General features: G+C 29.0%; 4 protein-coding genes across 10 annotated transcripts; 1 reads left to right on the top strand and 3 right to left on the bottom strand.

Moving 5' to 3' along the window:
• Positions 1-303: 303 nt before the first annotated feature.
• On the bottom strand, positions 304-10,765 carry LOC122534762 (extracellular matrix-binding protein ebh-like). Of its 3 annotated transcripts, XM_043665713.1 has the most exons (17): positions 10,515-10,765; positions 9,328-9,937; positions 8,984-9,164; positions 8,827-8,907; positions 7,185-8,741; positions 6,865-7,116; positions 6,667-6,768; positions 6,353-6,457; positions 5,887-6,031; positions 5,041-5,798; positions 3,334-4,458; positions 2,841-3,251; positions 2,499-2,702; positions 1,890-2,422; positions 1,573-1,816; positions 1,410-1,512; positions 304-1,307 (listed from the first exon to the last, which is right to left on the bottom strand). In XM_043665713.1, the coding sequence occupies exons 3-17, from the start codon at positions 9,086-9,088 to the stop codon at positions 571-573; spliced, it is 6,462 nt and encodes a 2,153-aa protein (XP_043521648.1). In that variant the 5' UTR covers positions 9,089-9,164; positions 9,328-9,937; positions 10,515-10,765; the 3' UTR covers positions 304-570. The 3 variants fall into 3 exon arrangements, with proteins under 3 accessions (XP_043521648.1, XP_043521646.1, XP_043521647.1); XM_043665711.1 differs by having other exon boundaries at positions 3,334-5,798; positions 8,984-9,162; XM_043665712.1 differs by lacking the exon at positions 6,353-6,457 and having other exon boundaries at positions 3,334-5,798.
• A 537-nt stretch (positions 10,766-11,302) lies between these two features.
• Positions 11,303-14,177, bottom strand: LOC122534769 (PP2C-like domain-containing protein CG9801). 2 transcript variants are annotated; one of them, XM_043665731.1, is made up of 7 exons: positions 14,092-14,177; positions 13,287-13,593; positions 12,979-13,205; positions 12,709-12,909; positions 12,320-12,614; positions 11,743-12,232; positions 11,303-11,607 (listed from the first exon to the last, which is right to left on the bottom strand). In XM_043665731.1, exons 2-7 carry the CDS (start codon positions 13,451-13,453, stop codon positions 11,392-11,394), a joined length of 1,596 nt encoding a protein of 531 aa, XP_043521666.1. In that variant the 5' UTR covers positions 13,454-13,593; positions 14,092-14,177; the 3' UTR covers positions 11,303-11,391. The 2 variants fall into 2 exon arrangements, with proteins under 2 accessions (XP_043521666.1, XP_043521665.1); XM_043665730.1 differs by lacking the exon at positions 14,092-14,177 and adding an exon at positions 13,944-14,084.
• Positions 14,036-19,569, top strand: LOC122534767 (protein zyg-11 homolog B-like). Of its 3 annotated transcripts, none has more exons than XM_043665721.1 (10): positions 14,036-14,171; positions 14,950-15,193; positions 15,355-15,526; positions 15,613-15,807; positions 15,894-16,288; positions 16,385-16,530; positions 16,774-17,162; positions 17,281-17,650; positions 17,798-18,137; positions 18,242-19,569. In XM_043665721.1, exons 2-10 carry the CDS (start codon positions 15,061-15,063, stop codon positions 18,394-18,396), a joined length of 2,295 nt encoding a protein of 764 aa, XP_043521656.1. In that variant the 5' UTR covers positions 14,036-14,171; positions 14,950-15,060; the 3' UTR covers positions 18,397-19,569. The 3 variants fall into 3 exon arrangements, with proteins under 3 accessions (XP_043521656.1, XP_043521655.1, XP_043521654.1); XM_043665720.1 differs by lacking the exon at positions 14,036-14,171 and adding an exon at positions 14,253-14,375; XM_043665719.1 differs by lacking the exon at positions 14,036-14,171 and adding an exon at positions 14,693-14,851.
• A 2,639-nt stretch (positions 19,570-22,208) lies between these two features.
• LOC122534773 (polyadenylate-binding protein 2-B) lies at positions 22,209-23,941 on the bottom strand. 2 transcript variants are annotated; one of them, XM_043665735.1, is made up of 7 exons: positions 23,804-23,941; positions 23,234-23,370; positions 23,026-23,140; positions 22,846-22,913; positions 22,524-22,765; positions 22,357-22,449; positions 22,209-22,280 (listed from the first exon to the last, which is right to left on the bottom strand). In XM_043665735.1, the coding sequence occupies exons 2-7, from the start codon at positions 23,366-23,368 to the stop codon at positions 22,247-22,249; spliced, it is 687 nt and encodes a 228-aa protein (XP_043521670.1). In that variant the 5' UTR covers positions 23,369-23,370; positions 23,804-23,941; the 3' UTR covers positions 22,209-22,246. The 2 variants fall into 2 exon arrangements, with proteins under 2 accessions (XP_043521670.1, XP_043521672.1); XM_043665737.1 differs by having other exon boundaries at positions 23,812-23,931.
• Positions 23,942-24,029: the final 88 nt, after the last annotated feature.

The raw sequence follows: 24,029 nt of genomic DNA, 5'->3' as shown, positions 1-24,029 counted from the left end.
AAGATTTTTCTACAAGTACTACAGATAAAGTGGAATAAGTTGTTTTAAATAATTACTTTTTACAAAATTACATTACAAAGTGGCAGATTGAAAAATCTGAGCGAATTATCTATTTATTTTACTACCTATCTATCAATCTATTTGCCTATCTATCCACATGTACAGCTGCTAGATTTAGATAAACGTGATGGCTTTATTACAGCTAGACTACTGGAAAGTATACTTGTTTTTATATTATGCATAGTTATTGCCATTGCAGAAAAAATTTTCAATAAATTTTGGAGAAGTATATAAATTGCATAATCCAGATAGTCGTTTTAATTTATGTATAAATGAAATTAAAATTGTAGGATTTATACAAATAATTTAGCAACAATTTGTAGGCTTTCAAATATGCATTACCAAAGATAATGTCGCATTCTTAATATCAAACATAGTTTTTAGATTATTCACATAACCACAAAAAAATCACCAAAAAAATGTATAGTACTTTAAAAATTTTTTAAACGAACAATTAGCATGATGTTCACCATTAACTTCACTTGTTTAATATACTTTATTAAAGGAGGGTCACGAGCCTAAAATGCTACGGACTGCTTGGTCAAGCACTGTGTCCTTTGATTCACTGGATTGTGATGCACTATTACCATTGCCAGGTAATGTATTTGTAGGACGTTTTTTAAGATTAAGAATGCTATCAATGGCAGATTGTACCTGCGCTGTAATATCATCATGTTCATTACCATTTCCACTTTCGGTTGTTACTTGAAGAGAGCCTGGACATTGAGTTTGAGAATGTAAGGCCAGTCCATCTAGGCTGTCTGTATCTTCTAACAAATCTCGCTCAAGATCAGTAGCACTATTCCAACGTTTTTCAAAAACTGGAGTACTATCTTGTTCGCAATTGTCTTTTATAACTGTACTTTGAACTCCAGAAATATTCGCATTTGATACAGTAAGACGACATTCACCATTTGCTCGTGTTCTTTCAGTTTTAGATGACCTTGTAACAGCCACAGCACATGCACTATTACTACCACTGTTATTAATATTTTTACATTTAAATGAGTCTGTGGTAGATGGATATACACCAAGTTCTTTTTGTATCTCTACCCACTCATCATAATCACCACTAGTACAATTTGCTGATTTAATCACTGGTTTGCATTCTATTTCGTCACTTAGAAAGTCGTCTTCTAATTCACGTTTTACAGACACATTAGTTAATGATGGTGATAATTTGTCTTCTTCTGTAAGACCAGGTTCAACCTTTGGCACCAATGGCTTTTCTTCTTTTTTGAACTCTTCTATAAAAAAGAAATAAAAGAAAAAAATTGTTATAATACATAATATCTATGTTATAATACATAATATCAAAAAATATCTATATATTAACATGTTGACTTTACCATTAACTTTAGCCTCTTGTTCTCGTAACCTATTTAATATACTTTGTTCTTCAGCAACAAAAGTTCTGTCAATCATCATCAATTCTGATGTCCTCACTTCTCGCTGTAAGTTTCAATTAAGTGATTATCATAATTTTAACAAGATTAAATATTTTTAACATACCATGCTTTCCATTAAAAGAAGATACGTGTATTTGTTCATCATGGAATTGAATTTTGATAGAAGATGTTTGGCTGTTTCTTCAAACATTTCATCAGCTTTTGCCAAATCTTTAGAACTAAGTACTTGCTCATTTAAACAATGATATCGTACAAGACGTTTACAAGCATCACGTTTGCTCAAAAATGGCGTATTTACGTCTGGATTTATCGCACCATTTTGATCAATTTTTAATTGCTGTTCTAATCTGTAAATATAAAAGTAAAAATATATAAAATTTAAGAATAAATATTATCATATTAATAAAAAGTTATACTTACAAGTCACTACGATTAATCTGTCTGCAAATTGGACTGGATGCTGGTCTTTTTACACCTTGTCTGGGGCTTACTAAAGGACTTGAATTATTATTAGGACTGACAGTTTGCTTATTGGAATTACCATTAGTGTTTACAGGACTTTGAATTCTTTGTGATCCTTTGCCAATCATTCTAGGTGAGGCTACCTGTCCTGCAGGTGAACCACTTTGAACTTGTATTTGAATAGGTGAAGAAAGTTCTTGTTTAACAGGACTTGATATTTGCATATTTGGTTTTATGTCTAATGGGTCTGTTTGACATTGGGTTGACTGTTGCATTCCAGTTTGTTGAGTTTGAACTGAAGATAACTGTTGTGCGTTACTCTGCACAGTAGCTACAGAGGTAATTGGTGGTGAGAAAATTTGTATATTGGCAGAGGACGGACTTAATATCTGATTTCCATGATTCTGATAAATCTTGTGCTGTTTTGTGTGCGTTTGGTGTACATTTTGATTATTTTGTACACATTGTTGCCCTTGCACATTTTGTGATATCTGTAAAATTTCACAATAAATAATTAGTAAAAATATAAATGAAAATTCAATCATAACATAAAAAATTATTGTATACCGAAAGGTTGTTCATATAATTATTAGATGAATTATTCTGTACCGTTGAAGATGTACTTGGATTTAAGTTTTGTGAAGTTACCACAGTAGTTGATGTCTGTGTTTGAGTTTGTACAGCTGATGTCTGATTTTTATAACAATTTTGTGATATTAAATTTGGTGCCATTGTTGAAACTGCATTTACACTAAAACTTGTTTCTGTTCCCTGTAAATATAAAATTAATGTTGGAAAAAATTGAAAATTAACGTCAAAAAATGTACAATAAAATGTAATTTTATTTTTATTTTATTTTATATCACAAAATTTTTGCTTTTTTTGTATTAATAATATGACAAGACTTACACTACTGACAGAATGTGTTGTAGTACTAACAACCTTTCCACTTGCCAAAATTTTTGCTTGTTCTTGATATAATTTTGTTAAAACACTTTGATCTGGTTGTGAACCTGATTTACGAGCTAATATAGCTTGTATTTGAGACTGTATATTTTTTAATAATTGTTGTTTTTGAGCAGGAAGTTGAATAGTCTGTACTCTTTGAACCATTTGACCATTTGAGGGAACTGATAAGTGATTTCCAGGAGAAGACGGAAGTACAGGACCATTTGTAACAACTTGTGAAGATTCACTCTTAATTGGATTTGTACTTTGTGACACTACAGTATTTACTTTGTTAGAATTATCAACTTTTTGAAGATTAGTTATATTTGTTGATAACATTGTTGGCCGGGAAACAGTAATTGTTTTTGTTACCTATTATCATATTAAATTAACAATAAAAAGAAGACTTATTAACAATTAAAAAAGTAGAAAAGTCAAAAAAACTTACGCATACCTGTGCATTTCCAGTATTTTGGGTAGTAACAGCAGTTTTTGTTCTTTTAACAATTTTTGCCTTCTTTGGTTGATTATTACCTAAATTTCTGATTTGTTGTTGATTTAAATTGTCAATAAACTGACTAGGAAAACTGGAATTTTGAATTTGTATATGTTGCGGCATTTGAGAAGGAGCAGCTTGTACTACAATATTCTGTATATTATTTTGAATTGTAGGAGCTCCACCAGAACTATTCACAATTATTTGACTCGTTGGAGTATTAATTTGTACACCTTGTAAATTCTGGTTATTTGCATCTGGCTCACCAATCACTATTTTTTGAGTTTGGTTTTGATTTTGTACCTGGTTAGTTGCATTTAATTGTCCTGCTAAAAATTGTTGTAATAGCTGCTGACTGATTACTTGCATTTGTCCATTTGCATTTGCAATTAATAACTGATCATTAGGATTTAAATTACTCAATGCATTTAAAATTTCGGGAGTAATTTTTGGTGCATTATTTAATATATTGTTTGCTGCTGAATTAAGCATTGTTGTATTTTGGGTTTCTACTTTTTGAGATTCATTTTGTTGCATAACAGTTGAAGGAGGAGCATTTGTAATCACAATATTTTGATGTTGATTATTTTGCTGTGTATTTAGTCCTTGCTGTATAGCATTAATTGTATTCTGGGATTCAAAATGATGCGTGTTCACAGAAGAAAATGTGTTTGCTGCAACAACTTTTTGTTGTTGTACATTTACATTTTGCTGTACACTTGTATTATGCAAAATAGCAGATGTATTTTGCTGTTGCATATTTGTAATAACATTTTGTTGCGCATGAGTCAAATCACCAATGCCAGATTGTTCAATATTTTGTACATTACTAGATGCATTTTGCTGCAAAACATTAATTGTATTTTGTTGAATACTAGAATGTTGTTGTAAAACATTCATAGCATCATGTTGCATTGCCGTATTGCAAGAACTTTGTTGTTGTAACATGTTTAAAGAATTATGTTGAGCATTTGATGCAGAAGTTTGAAGATTTTGTTCGAAAACTTGTTGGACATTCTGAGTTTGTACAGTCTGTGCTGTTATTTGTTGGTGTTGATTATGCTGATATATTGGTGTTTCTTGCTGCAATGTTATTGACTCCTGTTGATTTCCTTGTTGATGGCTCTGATTACTTTTTGTCACAGTATGTTCATTTTGTACAGTTAAATTATTTGGTAATGATTTTTGAACATGAGCAGCACTCTGAGATATTTTATTTAAATTTTGTCGCACATTAGTAGTAACACAAGCATTTGTAAGTCGCACTTGACTAGATTTTTGTGTGGAAACATTAGAATTTTGTTGATTATTAGTACCTTGACTCGTATTAGTTAATCGAGAATTTTGTACATTGAACGTAGTACATGAAGGTTTTGTTGCTAAAACGTCAGGCGTTAGAACATTACTGTTTGGTTGTGAAAGGCTAGAATTAGATGACTGATTAGTTTTTGTTGTTGATGCGAGATTTTGTACATTGATATTTTTCGATGCTTGCATATCCAATGTTTGTAAAGATACAAGACTGTTTTGGACACAAACATTTAACACAGGACTGGATTCTTGAGGAACATTTACACTTTTCTGTTGATTATTTGATTTTGAGCATACTTGCACATGCTGTGGACTAGTTGCACAAGTAACACTTTGTGGAGCTGTTGAACTTACAGTAGTAGTAACCGTTGAAACACTGGATGATAAAGGTGATTTAACAAATTTTTGTCTTTGTAACACAGTATTTTGTGTAGATTGTGTTGTCGTTTGCGCTTGTCCAAGAAGGTGAGAAATAATTGGAGAATTTTGTCCACCACCTTGTGTTAATGATCGTATTAGTGCTTGAGCAGTAGCTTGATCCATTTCAGGCTGATTTAATTCTGGAGTACGATGCAAAACAACTCTTCCATCCTCTCCAAGAGCAAATCGTAATTGTCCTTGTACATTTTGCACAGGCATTTGAAGTTGGGCAACAAGTTGGCTATTAAACGTTTGAGACGCGGAAGTTTGTGTATTCGTTGTATTTGGTGCAGGTACTTGTATCAGATTCTGAGCAGAACTGGTAGGTATCGTTACTTGGGATGAAAGTTGTCCCAGAGTTTGTCCTGAACTTGAGTCAACTTGAACTTGACAAGAAACATCTGATTCAGTTGTAAGATCAGTATCAAAAATATCATCATCATCTCCAATTCCTGATATTTTCATTATACTAGCAAGATCCAATTTTGGTGGTTCATCGTCTTTCCGTTTTGCTTTCTTTTTCTTTTTTGCTTTTTTCTTAGGAGGTGGTAATAAAGATTGTTCAACAACAGCTTGCGTACATGGAGTGTTACCAGTATTAGAACTCGATCCTACTTGTGAGATTTGTGGTTGAGGACTTTGTACCATTGCATTTTGAATCACTATAGAATTACCAGTCCCTGAAGTAGCAGCTACATTAGGAGATAAGATAATTTTAGTATTTTTACACTTTTTTATACTAAAGTATATTTAAACAAATTATCAAATATAAAAACTTACAAGGTGCTGGACTAGAAGGAGTATGTCTAATTACTGGAGATGCAGCTGGAGGAAAACCATTAGGTACAGCAAAAAACGTAGGTGTAATGCCTTGTAACTGCATACCTTGTGCTGTCACAACTCTAACTAATTGCTGTTGTGTTAGCTATGAAAAGAAAATAGATTTATAGAAGAAGTGAACATATTTTTTTCATTATATTAGTTAAAAAAAAATCCTAATTTTTTTCATGTTATTGTTCTAATATATTTTTTAACTTATTTACATTAAAGTAATTTATCTGAAACTTAGATGCTAAATATAAAACATAAAATATATATAAAATCCAACTGATGACATAGCATGTAAAAATTTGATATATTTAAATAATATTTAAAATGAAATGTAAAAAATAGATTTTTAAAGTATTAAGTAAGCAATGACTGTGAACATGATGAAGTTGAATGGTTGAATGAATGAAACCATCACCTGTGCAGTATGTGTTTGTTGCTGGGCACTCGCTGGCGTTCTTAGTATGAGTTGAACACCACCTGGTTGTTGTTGTACAATAACGGGTCCAGTTGACGGCAGAACCTATGTATGAAATGTGATAAACATATGAAGCACAAAGCAGATATTCGTGACACCAAAATGCACGTAAGCTGCTACAATAGATATCAAGCATATTAAAAATACTATATATAATATTGATAACTACTAGAACAGGCACAATATACTTTTAACTGATCACATAACAAACATGCGTATCATTTTTGATAAACATTTTAAATAGATGTTATTACCTGATTTAATAATAGACCTTGTGCTGTTGGTATCATTGTAGCTGTTGTAGGACTTGGTTGTGGTCCAGCAAGAACTAACTGTGGTTGAGTTTGTTGTGTCACCTTATAATAATTCAATAATTCAAATTTTATTAAGAATAAATATTATGTTTATAAAAAAAAAATTAAATAAGATTACTGTGTACAACAATATATTACTTGATTTGTAATTGTGGTAGTAACACGTTGCTGTTTTTGTTGTGATCCAGCAGCTTGTTGGTTTGGAGGTTTTGGTAAAATTTGTGGTGGCTGTTTTGTAGGCTTAGTTGCAGCTATTTGAATTTGTTGATTTCCAATCAAATGTGTCCTAGTCACTAGTTGCGTTGGTGTTGATTGATACCCTTGTGGTGTCCCATGAATTATTTGCAATACTTGCATACCTTGTTGTAGTATTGGTGTATTGGGTCTAACCTGCAAGTAAATTAATTATTAGTACTCGAGTTTTTTTTACATTAAGTTAATAATAAGTTATTTCTTACCACAGGTGGACCAGGACTTCCACCAGGTGCTGGACTTCTGTTGTTCAGAGAGTTATTTCCACTTAACAAATGAGGACTTTTTGCAGGAGGATATGGACTAAGTACAGGACTTTGAATTTGGCTAACACTCATTGGACTCTGCATTGGGCTTTGCATTTGTATATTAAAATTATTATTTGATGTTCCAACAGGACTTGGACTATTTCTATTAGATTGTATTGAATTAGACGCTGGACTTCTAAGTAGTAGTCTGTTAGGACTAGGGCTTGGTGTAGGTGGTGCAATATTAGATGCTGGACTTTTTAATGGTATTGAAAATGGACTGCTTGGAGAACTAATATTTTGACTTTGAATGTTCTGCATAGATTTTACAGTATTTATTGTACTGACCACATTTGATGGTTGAGACGAGCCCGTTAATGTTACCGATGAACTTAAACCAGGGTTAATTCCCTGTGAATATTGTCGCTGAGATTGAAATCCAGTTGACTGAGAAGAACTTAAAGAAGTATGACTCAGTGACATATTCGGTTCATTTGATGCAGATATATGCTGCACATTAGACGTTGATACATTAGATAAATTTGAGTGCATTGTACCAAGATGTGGAATATTTGTAGTGAGATTCACGTTTGAAGCGTGATTCACATTTGCTGTGGTTGAATGAATTGGTTCACTGGAAGTGCTTGTGAATATACTGGAACTTGTCAAGGTACCAGTATTTGTTATTTGTGAAATAGTAGAAACGTTTGAATTCGGGTGCTGCGATATAGCAGAACTTGGTACATGTGCAATATTTGACCCAACAATGTGTGGTGCAATACTCTGTATACTTTGTATGGCTTGGAATGGAAATTGTGTACTGCTGGAATTTAGACTAGTTTGAGTTAATCCAGTTGTTAAAGCATTAATAGATCGATTGAGGCCTTGATTCATACCAGAATTTATACTGGTAGTAGTTAAATTTGCATTTATATTTGGATTAATAGCAGTTAAACCAGATACACCAGAGCTTGGGGATGTAAAATTTGTGCTCAAACTGGTAACATTCTGGTTTATGTTTGAATTTAAACTTGTTAAATTCTGATTTACATTGGTAATTCCAGTATTCACACTGGATAATCCAGAATTTATATTTGTTGAATTTAATGTATTGAGCCTATTAATTCCAGTATTTATATTATTTATATCCTGTCCCAAACCAGATAAACCATTATTAATACTGTTTGAACCAATATTTGAAGTTAAATTTGAGTTTATGGTATTTAACTGATTGAGACTAGGATTTATTGTAGTTAGTCCTGTATTTATACTTGGCAGGCCCAAATTGAGCAGAGGATTTGATGTAGTGATAACATTAGATGTGAGGGATGTAAGGCTGGTATTTAGAAGTGATAGTGGCAATCCCATATTAAGGCCCACCCCAAAAGTGGGGGTGGCCGGGGGTAGGCCCATACCAGTCCCTGAGGGATTTATGGTACTCTGATTTAAATGGTTTAACTGGTTTACATATACTATATGGTTTCCAGTTGTTGACCTATTTCCTTGGTCTTGCGGCTGTAAGTTTTTATCATAGAAATATTACTTACTTACTTTAATGATGTATGTTTCCAAATGAATATATATATTTTACAGTACTTACATTATTTGATGTTTGTTGTAAAGCAAATGTCAATGACTGACCACTCGAATTTTGAGCCTGCAGTTGTTGTAATTGTTGTAACTAAAACAAATTGCAATGAAAACTTAAATATTATTCAATTCTTAGATATTTAAAGCTTCATTTAGAAAAGTCATACCTGTTGATGTGTCAAAACAGCAACAGGATTGTTACGCCGAGCAGTCGGGGAAGTTGTAGAGGATACTGAGTCCCCGAGAAGAGGGCGTGACTGAGGCTGCTGCATGCCCACGCAGCCCCTCTTTACTCTGGGTAGCGTCTAGCCACCTTTTCAGCTTATCTATCTTTGCTTCTATATCTCTATATATTTGTAAGACATTGTGAAAATTATATGATAACTAGCTATATAAAATGATACAACATAATATAACAAACATAATTTTATATAATAATAATAAATATAATTATATAATAAATATAATATAATAATAAACAATTTTATATAAATTAATTATATAGACTTACCACTCATGAATTACAGCTTAGTGATAGAAGAAAATTGTATTTGCGCTACGGCGCCATTCAACGCGTCTGCGACCTACGTCTCCTATTCCTGTCATGCATGTAACTTCTTATTTCATCTGTTGTTTAGGTAATAACCTTTTATTTTTTCAAAATATGTTTATTTACATAGGTTGTTGACATTTGTTCTCAATATCACACTTTAATGTTAACCATATTTGAATATTAATTCCTTGCATATAGTAGGTAGTTCTTTTCAGAACTACATTATCCATTAAAGAATAATTGTACAACTGCATTTTGAAAGTATTCTAACTTATCTTTAAAGCACATTTGTTGCAAAATTACATCCATGTATAAACACAATTGAACTACATTTTTCCATAACACATCTCTGTATGTCACTTTATAAATAATGTATTGTGTATTATCTCAATTTTAAATAACATTTGGTAGATATCCTTCAGTAATTTATTAATGTTTAAAATACTAATATCAAGACATTTTCTGTTTGAACCATAAACATAATTCAGATCTATGTTAACTTTAGAGTTGTTTAAAAATGTCACACACCACACTTATGGCTTCACAAATCCTATATTCAATCTGTATCCTGTAACATGTAAACAATATTCAATTAGTCATTATAGATAAAATGACACTTTATAATTTCATTCAAATTGAATTGTTTCTTTTGAATTTATATCAGACTATTAATATTTAAGTTTGTTAGAACTTGTACTGTAAAACAAAATACATAATATTGGTAAGAAACGATGTCATGTACACTATGTTAAAAACCATATCGTTGTTATGATACCATAACACTTGTATGTACAAATAACCGTTTTAAAGCGCGGAAAAAGTTTTGTAAAAAGATTCGACAGCTGGAAGCATATTTTGAGGTTATAACTTACGCGCCTGTGTGCAAGCATACGTGCCACACAAGCCACTTACACGCATACAAGAATCGCATACATCTCACTCTCACTTATAGGTACCAGCGGCGCGCGGATGCACACAACAAAAGCCCAACTGACAAGGCGTAAACAAAAGAAAAAGCAACCATCTGTGAAAAATTTTTCAGTTCGAATAGCTGAAAAACTCGGAGAAGGTGTCCGGGATACAACTATTTCATATTGACGCGAAAAAATGCGAATAGCGTCGTGATGAAAAATTGTCAATATTACCTCCGCGAACGCGGTTTTACCATCCGTGTTTTTTTCTCGTGATTTTACGTTTTCTCACCTTTCTTTTCACATGATTTCAGTTCTGAACACAGTATTTTATTTTTTCACAAATAGAAACACGATACATGAGATACATAAGAGGAAAAATTCTACTTAAAATAATACACTGTTCTGGCACACGACAGTTTCATGTACGCGTTACACTATTCGGAGGTAACTAGAACTGGTAACGGCCATTATGTATTTGTCAAGGCTGCCATTAGCACAAGCACAAGCATATAAAATCCCAGAACTTTTGCCATTGGCGACACCGTGGTTGTGGTATTGTAACTTTTTGCATCATCTATTTAGCAAAATCTTTATTTTCATTGGCTAATACTTTACTTGTAACTAATCAGTAAATAGAGAGTAATCTTAATACAATAGTTTTTTGAAAATTTTAAACAATACAGATTTACTAAACATTTTTATTTAATTATATCATAAGTATTTAATAAATTCAATAACATAGGACAATATACTTAGGACGTTTATTCCAAAATGAAATTGTAGATTTCATTTATATTAAGTGATTTTCAATTACAATTCATTTATATTATACACACACACACATAATATATAAATAAATAAATGTATATTTTACTTGCCGTATCTATAAATCAAATTTATAATTAAATAAATATCGTTACAAGTGCATTGTTACATGAATCTTTTTATTTTAATTATTTCAATTTAAATAACAAAAAATTAAATTATATAAACAATTCCATAATAAAACAGTAACTTAATTTAATTTAACTTATGCAGAAAATGTTACTCTTAAAAAAGATTCTAAAATTTATTAATTTTCTTACAATTTATAATTTGTTATAATTAATTATAAATCATATTCTGAATTGATAGATCCAACTACATATGCTACAACTGTTGCATGATCTAATTTCCCTGGAATCATCGAAACTTTGTCCAAAGTCTTTATTCGTCGAGTTCTCTGTTCTTGTTTGGAAAGCTGAATTAATTGGCCATCTTTATTTTGTGCATAATACAAATCTGTATCTTCCAATATTCGTCTTTTAGCGGCAGTTATGCGTACCTTGTTGTGTGTAAAAATGAAATTTTCGTTAGTGTTTAAATTGTCCTATTTTTTCCTTCATAAAAAAAGTTAAAAAGAAGTACACCATATGTATATCATTTTGCATATTTCATTATTAAATTTGGAATAACTTACTGCAAAATCTAAGAGAAGTTCGCAAAGATGTTTGGCACTGTTACATGGTGGACCTTCTCCAGAGACACCTCTTCTTAACAAATCTTCCATTCTAAGCAGTGTGAGTTCATGTCGTTGATATGCCTCGACTACAGGCAAATTTGATTTATTTCTATTACTGTTGCCAGATTCTGCATGTCTTAAGTTTTCTGCAGACTTTCGACGCGTTTTTGATCTTCCTTCAGTGTGGTTTTTTACATTTGAATCAGGTACAGAATTGTGACATGGTAAAATTGCAAACTTTCCAACTACAGGGTCAAAATTATCCGAAATTCCATCACTAGTCAAAAATACAATATCTCCTTTTTCCACTTCCGTCATTGCAAGCGTCAAGTTATTCAATTCAGGATTAGATCCATCGACAGGACCTAAAGCTCCAAGAGCGTCACGCATATCGCGCATGCAGTGAATATCATGAGATCCTCTTGTTATTTCTCTTACTCCAGTTTTCCTGCAATATCAAATATATTCTTTTTATCTTAAACAGCATTCTACTTAATATCAATAATAATACTTTTCATGTTTCTGTTTATATTACCTTGAATACACATAAGCTAAACTGTCACCAACATTACAGGTACATGCTATATATTTATTTTGTTCTGTATTAGAATCATTTGGCAGTGGGAGAACTGCACACACAGTTAATGTTGTAAGCATCCCTTGCTCTTGCAAAATTAACGAATGTGCAGCATGGAATGAACGAAGTAATGCTATAAATACGTCTTTTGTTGTAGTCATTTCTCCATTAACAGAAGGACAAAAAAGTGCTTTATTTAAGTATTCCATACTTCCGTGTACTGCAGACCTAGCTGCAATACTTGCTTTGGTACCTAATATATTTATTTTATTATAAAATATATGTGCATATACTCCTATTTTTATTTAATATCATTTAAAATAATCTACTATTATTCTGGATCATACCCCAATTAACACCATCAGCAAGTGCTAAAATAACTGAATTTGATCTTGCTACAATTCCAAAACAATCTGCTATTGGTTCACCATTATTTGTATTATTTGTAGGATTTTTCTCATATAGTGTAGTAGCAATTCCGTAAGCCATTTCATGAGGATTAAACCAATCAGTAATACCAGCAATTGTAGGAGCTGTTGTTGTTGATGCTAAAAAAAATAATTCTTTAAATACATTTTGCTATTATTTCATAACTTCATAATAACTCCAATACATACTATTTCTATACTGTTCTCCTTGATCTAACATATCAATGTAATCTATATCAATATCATTAATACTTAAATGTCTTTGTTGTACATTAACAGTTGTAAGTCCATTATCTGGACCTGTATGAGCAGAAACTACATCTTTATTTTCCTGAAAATTTCCAAGCTGTCTAATTGGTAATTCTTCTGGATTTCTGCCATGCAAAATTGCTGGTCCTTCTTGCTTTGTTTCCAAGCTGAAAATATGTATAACAATATATATTTACATTTACTTAAGATATTAATAAATGAAAACTGTATTATAAAAAGATTATTACCCATCAAGATATCGTGTAATAAAACATCCACTTGTAAAATCTTGCGTTAATGATCTAGGACTACGTAAAGTTTGTTCTCCTTGTCCTATATTTTCTACAGCTCCAGCTAAATTACTAATAGACAATTGTCGCATAAAACCAGCAACTTTTTTTCGCAAACTTGGCATTCTTTTATGAAATTAAATTTAAATGTAAACGAAGTTATCAATGCCATATATCGTGCAACATGAGGTTATAAAATAAGTGATACATATCACTGGATAATTAAATCATGATTTTATTTTGAGAAACACGTTCTTGCTTAAACCTTGAAAAACAAAGAAATTTATATCATAGTTATAAATTATGTATTATCTCTGCAAAAAATTTAACAATTTATATTTATGTTTATGTCTATTCTCACTATTGTATGTGAAATAAATGATTAAGGAACTACAACAATACAATTGTCAGAATTGAACAGTTGAATTTTAAATCAGTTTCTTTGATATATCTTTTATTCGTTTAATTTTATGATCGAACATTATTGTCACCACGTGATATGAAATAATTATTACATTCATTACAAAAGAATACTCTTGAATGATCTTTATGTAAATATTACACTTGTATCTAGGAAAAATTCTTATTATACAGAAATGAAGTCGTAATACGTACTGAAAAGCACATCGTTTTCCACTTTACCGCCATATTGATAGTATGTCAATAACCAATGAATTTCCTTATAAGTAAAATTTATACTCTATTATGTTCTTCAAAATGGAAAGATCTGTGTAACTATTAAGGAATGTTCTATGATTTTTACCTATAAATATTCTCCGCAAAATAAATTTGCTCGTTTTTTCGACTAGGACAACAGATATGTCAATTTTCCTTAATACTGAGGTACGTACGTTCAAAATCATCGTAATTCACACGAAAAGATTTTTGAAATGAATTCGAACGAAGAAATTACAATTAACAACATTCTTCCTTGACCGTATCGTTGCATTTGATAATCATACGTCACGCATTTAACAATATGCATCTATGCCGTATTTTTTAATCTGTTTTGACATTTAACAAGTCAATATGGCGTTCTCTCCACAGGTGAGAGACTAATTTTTCGCAGTTGTTTTTACAATTGTGTCCAATGCTATTTCTACAAATAAATTCATATAACGATTCAATGATTTTCAAAAAGATATACTCGCGTAATAGAGTTTGGTGTATCTAACAGATAACTTGTCAATTTCATAAATTTATATACGTTATATGCAATGTGCTTAGATGCATAGTGACACAAATATTTATTCCATTCGATGGACTTGTCATTACGTAATCATTATTTAAAATTCTGTCACTTGTATGTTAGAAGTAAAATTATATATGTGATTTTCTTTTTCCAAAATTTCCATTAGATATCGACGCGTATACAATTACACATCATTTTTTAACCGAGACAGATGTAGCATGTTTTTTAAATATTTTGTTATTACAAGAAAGTTAAATTGCATGTGATTTAATTTTTTTCCCAACGACAGATGTATTGATTTTCATGAACTTGTTGTATTCTATTTCATAGTGTATGTTTAATATTAGAAAATTTAAATTCTAAACATAGTTCAAATATGTGTGTGTATGTATATATATGATATAAATGTATATATGTATGTTCTAATAGATTCTTTGAAATAAATATGAAAGAATGAAATGTTAGACCATTTGAAATAATCAACTTTAAGGAGCTACAAGAAATAAAGGAAGAATATTTGTGTGCTAATAAATATATAAAATGTTTGAATCTCCAAAAAGCCTCCTTGAGGTTTGCATTGATTTTATTTGTAACAATGTCTTGGATTTGTGTGATGTACACCTTGGTGATACGGAAGAATATTCCTCTAACTCATTGGATACAACTACTTGTAGTAAGTGTTTATTTTATTTATTTGAGAAAATATATTTTCAATCATCTTGTCTTTTATATATATCTTACTTTATTTTAAAATAAGTTTTTCATTAGAGTTAAAGGAAGTAATTTTAGTATAATTATACTTTTCAATAAATTATAACATCTTAAATGTAATAGGTAAAGCATCTAATGATGGATCGTCAAGTTCTGCTACAAGACTTAGTTTTAGACATCCAGATGCGTTTTTACCAGCTGAGATATCAGAACAATTATTGGCTAACCTTTGTGAGAAAAAAACATTATCTGATTTGACAATTACACTTTTCAATTCAAAATCCACCAGATTAAGGTACTTACATTTCATTTTAATTATGTGAATTTAATTTGGATATAAAATGTATATGAATTATTAATTATTTTTTTTATTACTCATAGACATGTACGATTGAAAGATGCATCTACGTTATCAGCAAAAGGCTTAAAAGTTTTAAAACAACATAAAGTGGTAGATTTGATGGTAAATGGATTAAAAATAACTGTTAATGATTTAATAAGTTGTTTGGGTGATTGGAGTTTACAAAATCTTAGATCACTAAGTGTAGCAAAAGGAAGTTTCATAGATTGTTCAAGGTATTTAATACAATTAATTGTTGTTATAAATATATATTATCTATTTGTTTAATGTTTAAACTACAGACATCTATATTTTATAATAGGTATTGTGTGGTAGTAACATTAAGTAAATTGAGGTCACTGCATACATTAAATGTATCAGGTACAGAATTTAATAAACATGGTTTGGAAATAGTAGTTGAGGATCTCCCTCTTTTAGAAAGTTTAGATATTTCATGTACAAAAGTCGACGACATAACACCATTAAAAAAATGTAAAAACCGTCTAAAAACACTTAATATGTATAATTTAAAGATAAATGAAAGTGCAGATTTAATCTCAGTATTATTGGAGTTGAATGAACTAAGAAATTTAGATATCTCAGATGAAAAAGATATGCATGCTCTTAATTGTATGTTAGGGCTTGAGAAGCCAAAAATAACTGATTTTTTGAAAGCTGTACATTGTATGCCATATCTAACTAGTTTAGATTTATCTGGTAATTATATAATATACAATATGTTGCTACTATATATTTCTATATAATACACAATCAAATTAATTTTACAATTTTCTATCTTAATATTCAATATAGGTAAGGGTGATATAGATCCAAAAGATTTAAAAGAATTTGTTAAAGCTCATCCATATTTAAGGTTTTTGGGACTTGTAAGTACAGATGTTTGTTATGATGACAGTTTAACAAATCCAACAGATGAATATTACAGGCCTGGACTTGTTGTAAGTATTATTAAAATATTACATAGAAAAATAGTTATTGATTATTGGTATATAATATTTGTGATAATTGATTATAAAATAAAACAAACATGAAAATAATATAAAAAATTTAAAAAAAATATATGTAAAATTTTTATAAAGTATTCTATTTTAATTTTCAAATTGAAAAATATCTAAAAATGTTATATATTTAAATGTTATAATTAATATTTACATTAATATGTTATTTAATATTTATTATAGGTTACTGGTACAGCGACAGAATCTCAAATTTTAGAAGGTCTGAGAAGATATACATGTAGACCACTTTACCTTGAAAAATGTTTATTTAATTTATTCCGTTTGACACACAATTTTCTTGAATCCCGGATTGATGTTATAAAATTAGTATTACCCGCAATGAGAGAACATCCACAGGAAGTACGTGTACAAGTGCCATGTACTGCATGTCTTTATAATCTCACTAAGGGTGAATTCTCCATCATGATTCACCCATCAATTCTTAAGCAAGTTGTTGAATTAACAATGATTGCAATGGAATGTTATCCAACTAATTATCGGCTCCAAATGAATACATTATTAATTTTATGTAGTGACAGAATTCTACAGGAAATTACTTTTGATAAATACAGGTAACCAAAATTTATAAAATAAGATATTATTACTTCTTAACTGTTTTATTATAATTTTTAAGTTTAATTTTCTGTAATTAATAATAATTTATAGTTCAGTTATTTTTCATTTGTATAGATGTGCAAGATTAGTATTAAATTCTTTATTAACTTTTAATGAACCATCAATGAATCGCATGTCTGTTGCCATCTGCTCTATATTGGCAGCAAAAATATCAACAGTGGAAACATCTATGCTTGGTGCTCAACCTCAATATATGTCTAAATTATTAGCAATGGTTAGGACTAAAGTTGAATCTAAATCGGTAGACATAACAATGAAATTTACATTAAGTGCTCTGTGGAATTTAACTGATGAAAGTGCTACAACATGTGAAGTCTTTCTAGATGAAGGTGGAATGGAATTATTTCTTAAAGTGTTAGAAAGTTTTCAAGGACAATTTAGTGTTGAAACTAAAGTACTTGGTTCATTAAACAATATAGCAGAGGTTTGTAATACAATTCATTACTTTATAAATACAGCAAATTTAGTTTAACTTTTTAATATTTATTGTATAAATAACTGTTATCTGGTTATGACTTAATTTATTAATAATTATAAATACAGATTGGCTATATTTTGTAACTCATTATAGGTGGTTCATTTAAGACCAAGACTTATGCAACCTAGGTTCATCTCTATGCTTTCTACGTTGCTGACATCTGTACATATTGATGTATCTTATTTCGCAGCAGGTATTGCTGCGCATTTGCTTAGTGATGGTCCACGTGCATGGGCTGCAATATCCTCACTGCCAAGTAGAGATGAATTATTAGAACAATTAGCTCATACGATAACACATTGGCAAACTCCTCAAGGAGAAATGGTTGCATATAGAAGTTTCCATCCATTTTTCCCACTTTTGCGTTGTTCAGATGCATATCCTGTTCAACTTTGGGCAGTTTGGGCAATACATCATGTATGCACGAAGAATCGTAAGTATATTTGCATGAACAAACATATTAAATATGGTTATGTATATTTTTAGGCATATTAATAATAAAAATTATTATCTATTTGTTATGTTACTCTCTTGTAGCAAAACGGTATTGCAGTATGTTAATCAGAGAAGGTGGCGTAGAAATATTAAAATATTTGGAGAATATGCATACAGAACAGACAACAAAACCAAATTTACAAAGTTTATGTCGATCAATTCTTGAAACACTTAAATTAAATGTCACAAATTCTTAATGATCACTATTGCCTTCCAAACAAAATTTGTTGAAACCACGAAGTTGGTATACTAGTCAATGTTTATCTCAATGCAATCTTATATCCTGTTCTTTAAACCAAATAATTAAAAGTATTACGTGAACATGGATATTTATCAAAAAAGGACTGAAATAAAGCAAGTCCAAGATGTTGCTATTAAATTTCATAGATTTAAATTGAAGACCTGAATTATAAAGACTAGCTGTGCATTATAAAGTACATTATACATAGATCTCGTATTCAAAAAATATGTTGCATGTATAGAATAAGTTATATTTAAAACTTGATTATTATAAAAGACTATAATTCAATATTTAAAAATAATGCATTAGAAGAGACAAATTTTTAATGTTCCAATATTACAGCTATATTCTTTACTTGTTATTTATACATTATTATGTTGAATAAATATCTATACGTTTCCTGAAATCAATTAATCACATAAAAACAAAATAATCGAATCAATAAGAGTTAATTTTTGAAGAATTAACTTAATTATCTGTTACAAATCATATTATTTAATATTATAAAATTTAAAAACATAATTAGTAATTAAGGTTCCAGTCTAATAAATTCAGTAATTTAATAGGTTGTTACAAAATTTGTGATCTACTGACACGTTTAAAATGTCTTTATTTGTATTAAAATTAGGTGTCGAATATATCTTGTGGTCGTTAAAAGTATTAATAATGTTAGTAATGTTATTTAGAACCTGTATACATAATTCGCAAATGAATGTTATTCGTGTTAACATGACGAACAAAATGATAATTAGACTAGAATCTTATAAATATGATATGCTTCAAAAATTTAATTTTGTTTGCATTATGTAGCAATTAAAATATACAATAGTAAATATTTTGATATGTTGTATTTTTAATGTTTTGGATTCAGGTCTTCAATTATTTCTGTTATGCCCCACTTACAACCTTTTCATTAATTGAAAATTCTTTAGAAATTAATTGTGCATTTATATGCCTTCAGAGATATAAAGAAATAGAAATTTCTAATAAAACAAATATAACAATATTCTAGTTATATCTGTTATTAAAATATTATTAATTTGTATGAGAACAAAATTTATTCATCTGATAATATTAATTGAATTGTAAAAATGTCGATTTAAATACTATAAATGTTAATAAACGCAAATCACTAATCCTTTGTGATGTTAATTTTATTTTACCTATTCTTTATAATAATATTAATATAAATATTTGTAAATTCAATAATATATTCAACATACGATATTTAAGCCAAGAAAATCTTTATTGACCACCCAATCATGTTACATTTATATATTACATTTATATGTTAATTATCTTTTCTTTTTTTTTTCTTTTCTTTCTTTCTTTGTTTTTCTTAATGGAACGTAAAAATTGTTCATGAAATTTGAATGATTATCACTCAATTGATGCTGATGCTGCACTGCACCTGCAAAATACTTAGCGACATGGAAGTAACATTACGAAATGTGGTTCGATTATTAATATGTGGAAACTTGGCTCTCCTCCTAACATCATAGCATAGTGGATTAATAGTTCAAAAACATTTTACACGCATCTTACAAATTAGTAGCAATATGTTTTGAGATAAAATTGAGGATGTATAGTTAGTAATAAATAAATGAAAGTTGCACATATTATTATTAAAATGTCATTTTAGAAATTATAACAATTTTTAATCTCGCAACTTTCACTTACTGTGTATACAAAAGTTACCATAAATTATAGTAATATGATATTACTCTAGATATTTACATTGCAGTTCAATCTTTTTTCCACTTTATGCTTATATAACTGAAATTATTTAACACATCTCATTCAAAGTTATTACAAAAATTATATTATATTGTAATAACATTATTTAAATAGTCACATCTAGAATTTTACTTTTAGCCATAATTATATCAGCCTTTATGTTATACCAAAAATATTTCTAAAATTATTATTGCTATATTATAATTTATTAAAATCATTTTCTAAATCGCTAGTATATTTTTCTGAATATCGTGTATACTACAAAAATTGATTTCTTTGTGTACAATTTATTATCTTATGTTTAACATTATTATCATTTTTATTAACAGTCACAATCATAATCATGTAATTTAAAATCGATGATCTTTTTATATATTATATTTTGTTTCAAATAGGAAAAAATCTAATTTTAAATAATAGTTCATTGTACTAAGCTAAATAAAAATTTCAACAAATAAAAAAAAAATTTGAATTTTAGTTCAAATATAAAATTACAGTTCAGAAATTAGTATCTAAACAGTTCTAAATCAAAGAAACAATTATAAAGAGAAAGGTAACAAAGGACGACGATATCACAATTATTTAGATGTACATAAAAAAAGGAATGATACATTTTTTTATTTTGGAATAACCGAAGATACAAACATAAATTTTCTCAAAATGTTTTACATTTTTTGTGCTAAAATAATATTTAATATTTGTGGAGTTATATACTTGAATATATATATACATACACGTACACATGCAATTTATATATACGGAATATATATATATATATCCGTATATATAAATTTGCATGTGTACATTACGTATATATGGACATATACGCGTTTACACAATCAGTGAATTTTTTATATATATTAATATATTATTAACATTCCAATGTTTTACATATTTTTGTAATCTAAACAAAGTGAAATTCTTGAAAACTAATAAAGGCTGATAATACGAAAGTTGGATTTTATTGTAAATTAAATAAAAGCATAATTGAACTGCAATTGCAAATTATCGCTGATCTACATTTGTAATTTTTATATGAAGATTTATTAAATCAAATATGAATAATTGTGCCCATCTTTGTCCAATCTTTTTTTTTTTCTTTTGACATGAGGTTTTTTCTTTCTCTTTTTTTTCCCATCGTATCAGTTTTTTTTTCTGTGGACATATCATAAGAATTTACTTAAACATCTTAACTGCATGATAGTGTAATGCGTGTTCATAAAAATATGTAAGTTTTGTGTAACCTATAAACAAGATATGCACAAAAACTTACAATATTTAATGTTTACAATTCACGTGGCCATATTCTATAATATAAATTTGAACATCGTTTATTTATTTAAGAATATCACAATATAAAATATTTAATTTGTTAATATTTTTAAAATAACAGTGTTGGATAATTATATTTTTCTATAGAATACAATAAGAATATGTAAATATTGTTTTAATATATATAGGTGTTCCTTTTTTAATAATATTTAAAACATGGCCAAGTGTTAAGGATGAATACGAATTTAGAGCACAAAGTATAGCATTTCCTAAGGAAGCTAATGTATCTAGATATAAGTTTTATAATATCCACCCTAAAAGTTCGATGGATACTTTGTTTTAAATTATTTAATGTTATAAAGTTATAATTTATAAGCTGAATTATATAGATACATCAGGATATTAAAAAAAGGATCTAGTACATACAATAACTGTCACTGGAAAAATAATAGTTTTACATTCATTCAGGAATGGCTAGTGAATATTATAATAGTTTATTTCATCATTTATCTTAGTATTTATAATTTTGAAATAATATTATTTCACCAGCTTTTCCTATAAATGCATTCTTTTATAATACATATATTGATTGTCCAAACAAAAATATTTTTAATTTTGCAATATAATTGTATAATACAAAATATTATAAATATCTTCTGTTTAACGTACGATTATTTTATATATAAAAATTTATTATTTTATGTTTGAACAATCATATAAACAAAATAATTCATAAATCACAATAATATAAAAACTTACCTCAATTTGCAAAATTCCGATAAAATACATTAAAACGGTCAATATGGCATGTAGTAGCCCCGTCTATAACTCCTATGTGCAAAAATATTAGAAAAACAAGATATTTTATCTTGTTTGAATTTTTATATTTTTAATTCTATTAACATACCTAGGTCGCCTTATAGGTCTATATCCAAAATATGCACTGCCACGTATGATTCCTCTTGCTATACCTCGATAACCTCGTGCTCCTCGTGGTCCCCTAAATATTATTTCAGTATATTGTAGTATCTCCACATACAGATGTAATACAAATGTGATATATTTCTAAAGTACCTATTTGTCACTGATAATCCAGGTCTATTTGTTCTTTTAGGCATTACTTTAATTTGACGTCCCCTGAACATCGATTCATCCATAGCCATAGCTGTTTGTACAGAATCACGTTCTGCAAATTCTATATAAGCAAAACCTTTGGGATGTCCGTCAAATTTATTGCACAATATTGTTACTCTGTTAACACTGCCACAACCATGAAAATGCTGCTCCAATTCTTCTGCTGTAGCGCCGTAATCAACCTGTAATTTTGCATTATATACATTAATCAATTTTTTAATAAAGCATTGCCATTACAATTTAAACAAAATATTTAACTTACATTACCAACATAAATGGATCTATTATCAACTTCCATTTTGTCTTCAATTGACATATTTAATGGACTCGCTAAACATTTTACAAAATATCATGTAATAATTATTTACAAAAAAAGTTCATGCAAAAAGATTGTGACACCAATTTTTAATAAATGTTGGATCTAATGTAATTCATAACTTACTTATTCCAGGTGGACTGCCCATATTCATTTGTTTGTCCACTTCAGATTGTAATTGTTTTAATTTTTCTGCTTCTTCTTCCATTTCTCTGACACGTGCTTTGATAGCCTCTAATTCCTACAATAAAAAAAAATTTCGTATAAAGAAAATGCAACAAATACATGTAATAAATATTTCTTTTTTTAGTTATGATGAGATGAAACAAGCTACCGGATCATCAATATTTGCTTCATTCAATTCACGTTTTACACTGTCACACTGCATAATGGCATCTCCATCTTGACCATTTTCAAGTCCATCTAGACCATCAATATGATCAGCAGCTAATAAATCGGATTCAGACATTTCTGTAATAAATATAATGTGTTATAGAAGAACAAAATGTAAACATTGTCACCAGATATAAGATCACATACTTTTCAAATTTAAATTAAACAGAAGTTAAAATAAAAGTGAAAAAAATTAAAAATAATTTTAAAAACAATCTACTAAAGTATTTAGAAGCTTACGATGCCAAAAGCAAAGTACCGTAAAATTGTTTCAAATATATGATATAAAAAATATATTACATTTCTTTCTTTTTGTTCAAATTAAATGTAATTATCAAATATATCTTACAATAATATATACGAAAAAGCTAAAATTAGTTTAAGAATCAATACAATTTGATAAAAACAATTCTCACAGCGTGCAATGCAATAAATTATATTTGTGATCTTTGCAACGTATAAATAGTATGAATACTTATTGCTGTTAATTATATAAAGAAACAGAACGTACGTGAATACCTTCAAACGTTATTATTTAAAGCAATAACTCTATAATAAATTTAATAATTATTTTTAATCGACACTTGAGTCCCCAAGATCGCTAGATGAGATTGACGCTACTACACCGAACAAGATGAACAAAATTTAAGGTTTATGTAAGTTAGAAAATCGCCTTAATATGCATGTCCATGTATGATTGGATGCAAGGAAACAAAGGAATGGTATTGGTTACTTCT

Source organism: Frieseomelitta varia, unplaced genomic scaffold, assembly GCF_011392965.1.
Source record: "Frieseomelitta varia isolate USP_RPSP 00005682 unplaced genomic scaffold, Fvar_1.2 scaffold_638, whole genome shotgun sequence".
NCBI classification, from domain to species: domain Eukaryota; kingdom Metazoa; phylum Arthropoda; class Insecta; order Hymenoptera; family Apidae; genus Frieseomelitta; species Frieseomelitta varia.
The sequence above is the reverse complement of the archived record's forward strand: the minus strand, read 5'-3'. Positions and strand labels throughout refer to the sequence as shown.

Bases quoted from the DNA above. Each gene is read 5' to 3' on its own strand.
- LOC122534762 (XM_043665711.1), bottom strand. From the start codon at position 9,088: ATGCAGCAGCCTCAGTCACGCCCTCTTCTCGGGGACTCAGTATCCTCT. The intron at 1,817-1,889 runs GTAAGTATAACT...TTATATTTACAG, and splicing joins CAGATTAATCGTAGTGACTT to ATTAGAACAGCAATTAAAAA. The intron at 1,308-1,409 runs GTAAAGTCAACA...TCTTTTTTATAG, and splicing joins ACAAGAGGCTAAAGTTAATG to AAGAGTTCAAAAAAGAAGAA.
- LOC122534769 (XM_043665731.1), bottom strand. From the start codon at position 13,453: ATGCCAAGTTTGCGAAAAAAAGTTGCTGGTTTTATGCGACAATTGTCT. The intron at 12,615-12,708 runs GTATGATCCAGA...TAAATATATTAG, and splicing joins TGCTGATGGTGTTAATTGGG to GTACCAAAGCAAGTATTGCA. The intron at 11,608-11,742 runs GTAAGTTATTCC...ACACACAACAAG, and splicing joins AACTTCTCTTAGATTTTGCA to GTACGCATAACTGCCGCTAA.
- LOC122534767 (XM_043665721.1), top strand. From the start codon at position 15,061: ATGTTTGAATCTCCAAAAAGCCTCCTTGAGGTTTGCATTGATTTTATT. The intron at 15,194-15,354 runs GTAAGTGTTTAT...TAAATGTAATAG, and splicing joins ATTGGATACAACTACTTGTA to GTAAAGCATCTAATGATGGA. The intron at 15,808-15,893 runs GTATTTAATACA...ATTTTATAATAG, and splicing joins AGTTTCATAGATTGTTCAAG to GTATTGTGTGGTAGTAACAT.
- LOC122534773 (XM_043665735.1), bottom strand. From the start codon at position 23,368: ATGTCTGAATCCGATTTATTAGCTGCTGATCATATTGATGGTCTAGAT. The intron at 22,914-23,025 runs GTAAGTTATGAA...TAAAATGTTTAG, and splicing joins GGGCAGTCCACCTGGAATAA to CGAGTCCATTAAATATGTCA. The intron at 22,281-22,356 runs GTATGTTAATAG...TTTTGCACATAG, and splicing joins AGACCTATAAGGCGACCTAG to GAGTTATAGACGGGGCTACT.